This window comes from Pieris rapae, chromosome 5, assembly GCF_905147795.1.
Source record: "Pieris rapae chromosome 5, ilPieRapa1.1, whole genome shotgun sequence".
Taxonomy (NCBI): Eukaryota; Metazoa; Arthropoda; class Insecta; order Lepidoptera; family Pieridae; genus Pieris; species Pieris rapae.
In genome coordinates this window covers 9,275,817-9,289,896 of record NC_059513.1, presented here as the reverse complement: position 1 = coordinate 9,289,896, position 14,080 = coordinate 9,275,817, and the positions used below count along the sequence as shown (strand labels likewise).

The 14,080-nt window shown below is 31.8% G+C and overlaps 1 protein-coding gene across 6 annotated transcripts in view; it reads right to left on the bottom strand.

Moving 5' to 3' along the window:
- Positions 1–3,048: 3,048 nt before the first annotated feature.
- The window catches only part of LOC111003627 (endophilin-A), a 29,052-nt gene continuing 18,020 nt past the window's right edge, over positions 3,049–14,080 (bottom strand). For 2 of the 6 annotated variants that reach the window (XM_022274250.2, XM_022274251.2), the window contains exons 4-11: positions 12,993–13,209; positions 12,405–12,538; positions 10,891–10,957; positions 9,718–9,818; positions 9,030–9,133; positions 8,419–8,675; positions 5,378–5,496; positions 3,049–4,776 (exon numbers count right to left, since the gene is read on the bottom strand). In XM_022274250.2, coding sequence (XP_022129942.1) covers positions 4,651–4,776; positions 5,378–5,496; positions 8,419–8,675; positions 9,030–9,133; positions 9,718–9,818; positions 10,891–10,957; positions 12,405–12,538; positions 12,993–13,209 — 1,125 coding nt within the window. In that variant the 3' untranslated portion in view covers positions 3,049–4,650. Of the gene's footprint in view, positions 4,777–5,377; positions 5,497–7,056; positions 7,144–8,418; positions 8,676–9,029; positions 9,134–9,717; positions 9,819–10,890; positions 10,958–12,404; positions 12,539–12,992; positions 13,210–14,080 lie in introns of all 6 variants that reach the window. The other 4 variants (XM_022274253.2, XM_045628228.1, XM_022274252.2 and 1 more) reach the window with 4 other exon arrangements.

Below are 14,080 nucleotides of genomic sequence, written 5' to 3'. Positions count from 1 at the left end.
GAGATCCGTTCCAAATTTGAAAGAACGTTTTATTTACATTTTACACTGACGATTTAAAGTAATGCGATATGTAACAAATCCCTTTTTCCGCAACTTTCTATAGCATTGTACCAACCATTAGGTAAACTATACATAACTGAAATTTTGTAATCAAACTAATTGGTCAGTATTTTAATTGTAATGAGTATCTGTTAATTTTATTGTGTTTTTTAACATATTTGATCCATTTAATATTAGTACCTGATAAAACCAAAGAGTGGGATAGGATTTAAATAACCAAACACAACATCGCTTTTATTTGAATATATATATATTTAGAAATTGGCTTGTCCACAGTTCTTTATCAATCAATACTAATTTTATTATTGTCTTAGATATATTAAACCGGGACGTAAGATTCAATAAAGATAGGATATGCACTTATGTAGACAGTATTATTTATTTGCAAACTACGAAAAATATTGATAGCATTTTGTTAGTCCTAGTGGAAACGGCGGCGGTCCGCGTTATTAGTAATTCACGAACCAATGAATATCTAGGTCACGGCAACGTGAAGCTATTTCAAATAAAATTACACGTTCTGAATATATCATTATATTTATTCATATATAGGTTAAAATAAAAAAAAAGCCTGGAGTGTTTAAATAATACAAAAAGTGCATATGTAATGTATGTACCTGAAAATATTTTCACATACTATGTTTTATATTCTCCGTCTGTATGAATTTGCTGCCTTTGTTGTCTCCATTTATTGATCGTCTTTTGGACTTTGGGGAGTAACGTGATCATTGAGGCGACGGAGAGAGGTGAATGTACCAGACTGAAGACGATAACCGCTCTATACTTAGCTTCAAAGTTATTGAGGTTAATGTATTGACGTCTTAAATAAGGACAGAAAATCTATACTTATATTCTAAAGAGGAAAGATTTGTATGTAAGTATGTTTGTAACGAATTGGCTGAAACAGTACTGGACCGATTTTAAAACTTCTTTCAGCATTTGAATGCATTATCACTGATTAATATAGGCTTTTAATTGCATGAAATATTAGAAAAAATTACAATAATGCTACCCTAGGTGTTCGTAATAGATAAGTCTAACCACTTCATATCCTAACGGCTGACGTCATTGTGTGCCTTTCTTCCTACTAAGGAGAAGTACAACGAGGTATGTTCTTAGGACTTATTTTAGTATAAGTAATAAGATTTTGTATCGACGGCCACCGAACCGGCCTTTGTGGTACACTAGGTGTAAAAAAATGGCTATAATATATCGTTCATCGCATACACTGCGAAAAAAATTTATGATAGAACAGAAAAATATCCCACAATATTATAGAACATATCAATAATCTTCCGTGCGAAGCCGGGACGGGCCCCTGGTATAAAATAAATCATATGAAGAATAGTAGAGAAAGATATTACTGATTGTTGTATTTATTACATTAATAAGTAACTCTACGTCTCCTACTTCTGTTCTATATAAAGATTTTCTCGGAATCTGGGCATTAACAAACGCTCTACTCTATTTTATACGTAAAAAATATGAAATGCACTTTAAAAAACAAGGCTATTTGCTGTATAGTTTTGTTTCTTTGACGTTTGCTTACAGTATAATTCATAAATTAATACTTATAAGTACTGAATAGATATGCAAATACTGAGTAGGTAGGTCCGGTATACTTAAACACAATTTTTGTCTGTATTTAAACGAGTAGACAGTAGACACCGTTAGTTTTAACTAGTGTTCTTCACATATTACGTAGTTTGTAAAACATACTTATTCGTTTTCTTTACCTCAAGATTATAATAATATTAATGACCTTGTAGCGGCTTATAATTCAAGGGCTTCGTTTACGTATATTTATTTTTATTCTTCATTTATTGGGCTTCATTTAAGTGGAATATTTAATAGATTATACGAGAAAGTATTATAGGTATCTCCTGTAGAAGACAGGTTGTTGTGGGCGTATTTCAGTAATTAGAGTTTTCAATGCGTTTAGGGGTTCGATCACCATAACAATAATTGCGTTGGGTTTGAAAAATATCATTTTATTTATAGTTTAGACGGGGATTCTCTTAACTATAAAATAACTGTATAAATATATATTTAAGGTATATTAAAGGTTTGAGGCATGCCCCTAAAATTACACTTTTAGATTTACAGTATTAACTTTCAAACCGTAGTCGTTCATCAACTAGCACATCTCCAAAGCATATACATAAACATTTTTGTATTAAATAACTTAAGAACCAGAAAACAGTCCTAACATCACTACATATTATAAAATAAAGTCGCTTTCTCTGTCCCTGTGTCCCTTTGTATGCTTAAATCATTGAAACTACGCAACGGATTTTAATGCGGTTTTTTTAAATAGATAGAGTGATTCAAGAGAAGGGTTTATATGTATAATAAAATCCATTAAATAGTGGAAAAGTACTGCTATTTTTGAGGTTTCTAATGTGATGTCGTAAATAATTAAATTTTTTCCGCTTACATTGCAAACGCAGGCTGAACCCTACGAGTTTTATCAAAATAATGCACTAAGTATTGTACACATTGAAAAGGTCTACAGAAAAGTCCGTGATGGTATATGTCTATCTCTTATGGATAACCCACATTTTTATATACTACGTTCACAGATTTTCTGTAGTGTTTTTAGTATCAGCATTGCACCCGTGCAAAGCCGGGGCGGGTCGCTAGTAATGATATATTGTTTTACCTATTTGAGCTTGTCTTATTTAAATACACTATTTTTTTATTTAGTATATTTCATTATTAGTTCCAAAACTTTCAACAGTTTTACTAAAATTACGATACGTAAATGCGGTTTTATTCTATTGAAATTTATTATTTTGATATAATTGCTATAATATTCTAGACGTTTCTTATATTATTTTCCAACGTTAATTATTGTTTTGTACTTTATCATATTAGCATAATTCATAACGAGGTGTGTATTTATAAACAAGTTTTTATCTTGCTTTTATCAACAAACAAAGCATTTATTATAAACGAGGAATTAGTAGGTGAGAATAAAACACATAATTAAGTTAACATTTTATTAGGAGGCGAAACGAGCATAAAGTTCAGGATATTTTTTTAATATAAACAAATATCTCGTAAATTGTCAAGTATCTATCAATTAGATTTAATATTACAGTAACATGAACAAGAATACATTTACGGAACAGTTACCAACTCGCACCGAGTGCATGCACCCAATATACTTAGCACATTTAAAAATATAACCGTCTCTGAAATATAGGCACCCAGTCATTTGTAGTTTGTTAGGGTTATATATATTGAGGGATCCGAAACTCACCACGTGGAAGGATCAACGATATGAGCGTTTCGAAGAAACATTTAAACACATCTGTCGGCCGTACACCGATTACATTAACACCAATTGTAATTTATTATTTGCTCAAAATACTTATAATAGACACTTGAAGGTAGAACGATTAGAACTTACATACACCTAACATTAGACCTAGGTATTGTCTTTTATATGCCAGAAGTATGGGGTCAAATTCATGTGAATGATTTATGAATTATGATTATAACATCACATTAACACCAATAAATATCGTGAAATTCTGAATGAAATGCATGCATTAAATGTACAACAACTATTTAGAGGCCACATATTGGATTTAATTTCTCTATGATTATGTCAATTGTCATAAAACGAAACATAAAAATTGACCGTACACGACATAGCGCAAAATGCATGATTATTAATATTATCACAATAACATCATTTCATAATACATTTATCATAAACATCGAACATCGAATAGCCACAAATATTTGGCAAGATTCAACAACTTACGTCCCCACAATGTTTTCTTTGTGTATATACTTGTATACGTTTCTGTCAAATAAATACCCGCAATATAATCTATGCAATCTAATCAAACCTATTAATACGTGACAATCTATATTAATGGAGGAAATGTCAATTTCATTTCTAGAATATGTCTACAAAATATAAAATTTAATTCCACAAAAATATCACCTGTCGGATTTACAAAGCGTACCTACTATCGTAAGTAGCTACAAGAAAATTATTTCTAAAATCAAAATACGCTACACAAAAACAGGAATGTTTATAAATATACACTTGCATTTAATCTCATTTATTATGCATTTAAACATTCATTCAAAAATGTTTGGTCTAAAATTAAAATCATATACTAGCTTCAAAACATTCGTTGGGTTCTATTTGGCATAATTGTAATGGAAATATTTGAATTATCGAAACAAATGGAAGACCGAAAATGAACATAATGAAGATTTTTTAGGTTATTAACATTTTAATTATTGAGCTTTAGACACAATTTATCTGCGAATAAATTGCCTACTGTAATACTGAGATTTTGATGCAACACAGCCATTCTTCAGGTTTTACCTATAAAAATATAGCTGAATGTTAATCTTTGGTTAGGTTAAATCATATTTGTAATAATTGACGAAAAGGCGTAAAATATTTTTTATATTTATTTCGATCACGTTTTACCCATTAATTTCAAAATTATCTTATCGCAAACGAATTCTTTGAGTCAATAGCAAAAATAAATTTAACGAGACATACGAATACCTTGTTTTTATGTTAAAGAATGGCGTGTTGCATTTTAATAAAGTGAATTACATGTTGGGCAGGGGAACAGTGACTTGAACGTAGCTGATGGGGAAGTAACCAGTTTTCCCATTGATGCTCCCTTCAAACCAGTTCTCATCAACTTTATTGATCAGGGTGATAACGTCATTTTCCTAAAAAACAAATGATAATTTAGTAAATTAATTCACACTTCGGTTTTTAAGGTTCAGGTATTAAAAAAATATCTTCTTTCTAGGATGCAATTCTGCGAGATTATATTGATTTTTGAAGTGAATCTTTAGAATCGATGGGATTTCAAACCGTATGCAACGGAAAAAGAGACAGAAACATAAATTCATAAGATTTAACGTGGAAGAAAATGAGATTCATTTTACCGAATTTCAAACTTTCGTTATTTTAGTTTTGCAAAATTAAAGATTGATATTAAACTTATAAATTAAAGTTTACTGTTTTTAAAGAAACATTAATACATTTAGATAGTGAAAAAACTCTAGTTTACATATGATTAAATTACCATGTTTTTTTACTTATACATATATGATCTTTAGCACGTATACAGAATAAACAGTGTGAATATAGAAATACATGGAGTGATCATATACTGGTACATGATATATTGGGGCTTTTAGATCAGTAATAATTTATTTACAAAGAAGTTTCACTTCTGACATGTGTACTTTGTACACACGCACTTTTTTTTAAACCATTTTTTTCCATTTTATAAATGAAAATTCAAACTGAATGCATGTTTACCTTGAATCCAAGTTCTCCTTGGTTTTCGGGATCAAAGTCATAGAGGGCGGTGCAGCATGCCTTCTGTTGCACGCTCGGCGTCCGCGCAGGCGATTTCACGGGAGATGGCAATGGGGACGCTACATTACATCATTTATAATTATCAATCTCAAATTGTAAGTCAAAAGTTTTATTACAGTGTAAACTCTATGTAAATTAAGGGACGTACCCTCGATTTAACTTCAAACTACCGTCAATATTTCTCGACTTGCTCGATTTGCCATATCCGATACTAAATATCGTTGAAAAACAACAACTCTCGCAGTCCCTTCCGTCATAAAATTTACACTGTCTATCTAAATATTGGAAAATAGAAAACAAAATTTGTTTTTCTAAAAGCTTTAGTAAACGTGGACTAAATGTAGCACCATTGTTACCATAGTTACGATGTTCTTCCATGTAAGCGGTAACCATGGTAACCTACATAAAGTAAATGAGTTTATTATTTTTACTGTGCCTTGTTTATCATGCACAAACGAAACAAGCATTTTAACGGTTTTTCCAAAGAATATCCTAGTTGTTATTGAGGTCGTATCATACTGTAAAGGCCATTAACATGATAAACGGTATGACTCATAGGAAACAGTTATCATTGCGCAAGATTCTAAGGAAAATCGTCAATATCCAAACATCGATAACACTAGCCTAAATAATAAAACATAAACAAATAAATCGTGTCAACATGATAAGAAACAAAAGCGATTATAATCGCTTTCCTAAACAAATAAATCAGCTGACACAATTTATTTCCCCCAAAATACACGTCTCTTAGTGGTTTAATGATTTTGCAATATGATGAAACGGATCTTCGAGTCATATGGATGAGAAGCATGACATGCACGGAACAAAATATCAGTCCCAAAAGCACATCTCAATAATATTAGCAAATGTCAAGAGTGAGTCATCTAATGAGTGTTTTTGTTGGTAATTATGTTGATGTATTATCTAAATTTAAATTTTATTAAATAATGACTAAGAAATCATGTTGCACAACTTATTTAATGTATGTGTTATACCTACGCAAAATCAACTACGCATGTACGCTGGCGGTTTGAGAATGGATAATCTCAAGAGATAGACAAATTTATTAATACAGTGATAGTTCTGTTGTTAATGATATTGGATAGTTCTTAATACTTATTTTGGAAAGTTTCAAGTTATTTAATTTCAACATGTATAAAAAGAGCGAGAATACAAAGTCTAACATAGGAGACAAGAAATTTATAGTTTACTCTTTATCCTTATACATATAATTTGACTCCATATAATTTGATTACAATCTAGTCCGATTTAACGCTGTTCCTCTAAAGGTACGATAGAGTATAACTTCCGTACGTCAAATTAAAAACGTTTTTGACATTTGGCAGACATAGAACCGATCCTCAATGCGGAATCTAAGGGGATCTCCAAATTGATTAAGCCAATAATTAGAGGCAATAGAACAAAACTACTTATCGAGTGCCTCAAATAAATTGCCAAGCAAGGGAACAACGTATGCAAACCACATAAAGCAGACTCGTGACTGCTACAATATTCTAGAAACAATGCAATGCCTACTAGAGCACAGCATTGGGCAATATTATATCTGAGGGCGATCCATTATCTAACAGCGCAGCCGGTCTTGTGTTTGTGTGTGTTACCATTGTTGGAGCGTTGCGCGTTGCCGCCCGGGAAGAGTTCCAGGTTCGATGGCGGCTTGTGCTCCGGCGAGCTTGCTCGAGAGCCGCCTGCTCCCAAATCACTCAGTATACGTCAATTTGTACATACATAGTGTAATACATACATTGCCTATGAGTGTATATACTAAACTGTTGATTTTCATAAAATATTGGGAATAAATTCGATCAAAATCGCAACCAAATGTTTACAATCGAAAATTTGTTGTCTTTATTCACTGCTAAACTGAATTACACATAAATTGTAACGAATATAATTAATATAATTTTACGTAATGTTTTGATCGATTTCAAGATGTATAGACATCGTAGCCCAATCGTAAAATTGATCGCTTTGTGTTTCATTACCCTTTGAAATGGCTAACTAAAACTGGCAACATTAAGTCCGGCAAAATAGAATGTTGCAAGAATATAAGCAGCCCGTAACACCTCCACATAGGCGTCGTATGTCAAAAACAAATAACTCGCGGGCTCTACGTAGAATTTTCACTTCACACAAATAAAATAAAAAAACTATATTAAAAGTGGTAACAGAAATTTGAGACTACCTCATACTATCTAGTCTGTTAATTTTTTTTCGATTGGGCTACGGGTCTTGTAATTTTTTAATAATTAATGTGCTAGTCAATTCGTAATAAGGCATCAAAAGGAGAAATAACCAGAACTACTATAGGAAAGAGACATAAAGAATGATTATTATTTGAGAAAATATCCATTTAGAACTCCATAAACAACATATTATATGCAAATGTTTTACGCTATTTCCAAATTCAATTCATCTTTGCATATATTTGTACTGACATCAATATACACAGTCCAAACTTAATCAAACTTTTAAATACTTAAATTGTTTAATTGAGTTTGGGTATTTATATCTACCATTAAAGGAACTGATATAAAAAACGGATGGAATGATGGATATGAATGGATTGGAATTGCTAAGGATTTCGGAAGGGACACTGAAATATTACTTTGATTAAATATTCACCTTCATTAGTGTCTTCGAATATAAGAAGCAAAAAAAAGTATGTATAACGTACGTAGGTTTTCGTGCTTAAGATAATATATATATAACAGTGGCTGTTAAGTATCGAAAGAATTTTACTTTTATCTTTTTAATTAAAACCTCAGAAGTTGCAGTGTTTGGAAGCATATGAGCCTGTTAACAAATAGTGCCATATTAGTGAACACATAACATAGACTAACGGTTACCAGAAAAACATATATTCCCAGAAATTAAGAGCACCCGAACCTTTTAGCCATAAACCCATACCAAATCACGCGTAACCAATGAACAAAAAAAAAAGCAAATTAAAAATAAATCACCTGTCCAGGGGTCTCTTCCGTTCACAATTCTGGGAGCAGGATGAGGCTTGAACCCTATGGGTTTCGGGATCTGGGTATCCCAAGCTCTGTCGAGGGAGGAAAGGTCGGCTAAGGAGGAGGCATTATTGGAGCGGGTTAGGCTGGGGACCGAGCCGTAGCGTTTACCGTGGTTCAGCTCGTTGATGCCCTCAATGTTCAGGTCGGCGAGGGTCTTCGGCACGAATTCCAACTTGGGTCGGCTTATCGCCTCTTCTTTTCTGAAAATTTTATTTTGCATTAACTTTTTTCAAAATACGATGGAGCCTGGAAAATTTTGTCCATCACTTCCTTAGTTTTATTACAATAGCTATGCCTGATGGGTTAAAAATGCGTTAATTTAGCAAATTACTTCTCAACAAAAGTCGCAATGGAAATGAAAATTAAAATGAAAAGAATATTGTCCAACAGTAAAACAATTTTTTTATTGAAACCAGAAGTTTTTGAAATTAGATCAAACATACAAATTCTTTAGTTTTATAAAATAAAAACATAGAAATTATATAAATAATTATTCATTAGCTTGATATTAATTAAAATAAAGCGTAGTACCGATTAATTGTATTAAAACTTACTTCTCCATAAGCGTAGATACAAGTCCTTTGAGAATCTCCGTGCATTGTTGGTGGTATTCAAGAAGACCTTCTGCGAAGAACGATAGCTGAGCCACTTGCTCCACCTAATAAAAAAATATAAAAAGTTTACTATTTTAACTGTAATAAAAAAAAATTTCTCCAATAGGCAACGATGGCGGAACGTCGTGAAACGCATCACATCTGCGCCTTCTATTACCACATAGCCATCACGACCGCTCTGTCAAGAGCGTACCGAATAAGAAGAAAAAAAAATTAGACTTTTTATTACAGTTATTCCTTATTCCTTTAGTTGTTCTGAAACTGAATAAATGAATATCGTAAATAATTGTGAGAATGGACAAGTTCAGTTGGCCCTCATCCGCATTTAGTTGATACACACAATGTGTATACATATCTCTCTTGCATTTGGTTTCCGACGAAACTTTAATTATAAATATTAAATAGTTTATTTGCACAATATTAATAATAAAGCACAATTTTATCCCCGTCCCGCATAGTAACGTTTTACCCCAAATCCCCCAAATTCATTAGGTTACTTGAACACTCCCTTTCTACAATTTTGAAACAGTTCCCTCAATTGAAATAGCTCTATGATTAGTTTGATAGTTTTAATAAATTTAAAATACGTATTTTTCATTAATTTGAAAGCGCATAAAAATCTACTTACGTCATTGTCAAGTAGGTTAAACATGCCAATTTGTGCGAGACTAAGAGACTCTGCAAACTTGTCTTCAGCCTGACGGATCTCGTCGTCTGGAATGTGAGAACCTGATGTATGTAACTCCACACATCATTAGAAATATGACAACAAAACACGATAAATAAAAGTATAAAAATGGGCGTAAAGAAAAAATACAGACCAAAGAAAAAAAAGGTTGAATAATGCGATCGGAGATTCGGTGCAATGGCGGAACGGGAACATGAAAAAAAAAACAAGCTTATATTAGAAGTTATGTCTTGTACAAGATGATATTTTATTCAATCTAGCACTAGAGGTGAGGCTAAAGCTTAGAGCCGGCATTTAGTGCTAAATATGACTTTCATATGTCAAAAACATAATTATTCAATTTCGGCAAAAATATAATGTCAAAAATGTATTGACATTGTTCGCGCTAAATCTCGACTTAAACTATAAACCTAAATAAATGCTAGAGTCTGTGGGGAATAACATTCACACATTACAAAAAAATCGAATTAACATGTAATATAGTTATCCATATTACAAGGTAAATTCATTCTCCCCTTGTCTTTCCACACAGACTCTAAACGCTGTGATAGATGTTTCTCAGTAGCTTTTCACTAAAGGTTTAATGATGTGGCCACAGATAAATACAACCTACATTTAAATATAGCTCTAAGAAATTAAAAATAAAAATGTAAATACTATTCTTTTTAATGTAAGATTGTTTTTATTAATCTGGCAACACCAAATACCCTAGCCATACATATCTCACCACTTCTCCCGTGACTCGGACTTGCGTAAGGACCTATCCGGACACCTTTGTATATTAAACGTAAACTTATAAATATAGTTTAAGCCGAATTTAATGATTTACGTTCCTATCTTTAACAAGACTAATAAAATAAATTCATAGGAAATTCTAAAAAAACATTCAGAAAAATGTATCAAGTTGAAAAACAAAAAAGTTTGTTTTGTAGAGAAAATTTTTGGGCACAGAAAAATTGTTTTTTCAACATTGTCTTTGTAAATATCAGGAAATTTTGGCTGGTATTTTTGATATATAATACAAAAATCAGTGTTTCGAATGTACTCTCAGGAAAATGATTTCAAAAATATTCAGTCATAAATCACAAAATAATAGAAAAAAGTATTAATTACCTTTAGCTTGTCTTCGTCTCTTGCAGTCAAAATCTAGCCTTCGCCCTTGAAGTTTCTTACGGTGATGCTGCAATTTACAAAAAAACACTAAAATAACGAAACACTATCACAAGTTTTATCTCAATAAATTCGTATAAGCTTTAAGTAAACAATACGAAAGATAACATACAATTAAAAAATCGTATAAGTGTTTTCAAATAGAGATAAATTCAATTTCAAGTATAAAACAAATTTCAGTTGAGCTACCTTGTAGTCAGTGAATTCGAAATTTGTAATTTAAGCAATTAGTTTAATGTCAAAAACATTACAGCGTGTATAGGCACTTAAAAACATTTAATATACAAAATTTTTGTGTCACAATTCCCATACTACTCCGAAACGGCTCGGCCGATTCTTATGAATTTTTGTATGCATATTCAGTAAGTCTGAGAATCGGCTACTATCTACATAATATACGATAATACAAACCCTTAATTTTTATCTAGCCATTAAAATCTACCCCTTATTTTTTATTTGTTGGCTAAGAACTTATCATTTGAACTCTAAGGTATATTTGTCACCGTAAGATTGTAAACATCGTTATATTACAATCTATCTAGTAAGATTGTAAACTATCGATAGATTGTGAACCGTATCATTATGATTGCAATTTAACGCATCATTTTTCGGTATATTGTAATCTATCGATGGGAAGCGGTCAAATTGTGAACCGGCATAGGACGGAATGCAACTCGCGCTCTGATTGGTTGAATGGTATGTGCCCCCGCCACCCCGGCCACACATCATATTTGTTTGTTATTTCTATTTTTATAATTTGTGCTTAAAGACATAATTGTTGTTGTTAAAAGTTGTACTTACTAACATTGCTATGGAACCTTGTTTTCCGAAATAAACAATTAAATAAATAAAAAAATAATAATAATAATTGTTGATTTTTTTGAAATTTTTAATTAGAATTTGTGTTTGTAGAATAAATATTTCGTTACAATTTGTTTCTAACATATGTCAGGATTTCTAATTTCCTATTAAATAATAAATCTCAATCTTACGGTGACATATATATATTGAAAAATCACTGAAAATCCTCTGGAGTAGCATAGCAAAATGTTCCATGTTGGTATGTATCTACTAAAAAGGTATTCTTGGCATTAAGCTGAAACAAAGTTCGCGGAGGCAGCTAGTTATTTTTAAAATAATCTCGCCAAGATATAATAATAAGTCATGGCAGAAAGCTAAGCCTCGAATAAGTTTATTTTACTTGAAATCGAAATTATACCATTTCACATGCCTGATAAGTGTATACTTATGGAATTGCGAAACCCTTATTATTTTCTTACTACAACGGCATCACCGTATAAACTTTGCCTTTTGAGGAAAGAATCTTTTATCTTTCTAGAGTATATAACTTGTTCTAATTATCTATATATAATAGATTTGACACGCATTTTTCAACACAGCCGATGGTGGCAGTTTCCCTTAATAGTTATCATTACAAATTATCAATTCCGTCTCACCATGACTTCCTTAAGATCTTTGGTCTGCAGATGGTGTAGGGGTTCAAGGAAGCCCTGCTTAATGTTGTCATCCAGGGAGTACTTCACGTCAGCCATTTGTTTGAGAGCCTCACCCATCTCGATCATACATTGTGCTGAAAAAATATAGATAATTTTATATGAAAAAAAAACTGTTTTTATATATTCTCATATCTCTATTAAGTAAGAATGCATATTGAACGAAGGGCGTGATAAAAGCCTTTTAAAATTACAGAAATAAAGAAAAAAATCGGGCCCTTTTTTATTCAATGGCAAAACAGGAGCGAACGTTAATCTATTTTAACTACAAAATATCAATTACCTATATTTTGGAAGAGATCACCAAAAGTTATAAGGCTGCCAGTTGCCCTCCATTTCATTTAATTATGTCAATTAAATGAAATTATTTCTGTATGTAACGAATGCTATGAAGTGTTAATAAATAAATAATTTTAACGCAAATTAACATATCTCTATCAGAATACATATAAAACTAACAATTTTACAATTTGTTTAATTTAACAAAGAATAAGAATTTAAAATTTGAAATTAAGAATAGTGTATACTTACAAAAGACAGTGTCCTCTCCCAGCTTCTTTCCATACATGAGCATACAATCACCAAGCACACCTTCAGGTTGTGGGTAGGTGTTACTCTTGGCCTGCCCACTCAGTTTGCTGATACCCTTTACAGCCGCCATCTTGGCTCGGGCTGTTGGGTTTGGTTGTAGAAACTCCTTGGTCTTAGTTTGTAACTCTTCCACTAGTTCGCATGTTACGTCTGTTTTCTGAAATATCATGATAAGAAATTAACACTAATTTTACATACTATATTTGTTTTGATGCTTAGTTATTGCAGATACCATAAACTTTAATTATTAAGAGAGTAAGCTAGAGTAAGAGGTGTGAGGGAGCTTTTGTATTACATTTTTACGAAGACGGAAATTTCTGAAATGAAATTTAATCTCATTATAAACCAACTGAAATGTGGTTTATAATGAGTTATAGTAAGACAAGTGATTAATTACTGCAAGAGTGTTAAGTGCGCAATAATTTTTTTGGTGGTGTATATAGAGTATTTTTTAGTGCAATTAAATTTATTATTAATTATTTTTAATAAACCCTTGAAGAGGTGGCTTTTCAATCTGAATGCTGCCCTAGCTCGTAACAATATAGTGTTTCATTATTGAGTGATACATTTAATGATCATCTGAATTGCAGTTCGTCTCCAATTAATAATGAAATTAAAAACAATTTAATTGTGTATTTACTACATTTTATTTTTAAAAGCAATACTTTAAATCTGATGATTGGAAAAATCACATCTGAAAAATTTGAAGGTTTTTCTTTACGTCAAAAATTTAATGCATCGACGTAATTTATTCGAGTGGCTGGCGTCTGTATTGATGCTGCGCTGTATTATGTAAGCCGCCCGCATTGGTAAATCTTTGTACTAAAATAAGACGCGTAGCAAAACTGCATTGCGGAATAAATATTTGTTTTCATTATTACCCATAACACCAGACTAGCGTTTTTTCATTATTACCCATAACACCAGACTAGCGTTAAATCAATTTTGTTACAACTATATTATTATCATAATTCAAAATATAAATACACATATAGATGCAGTTGTGCAGAGGCGAGAGAAAGCCCCAA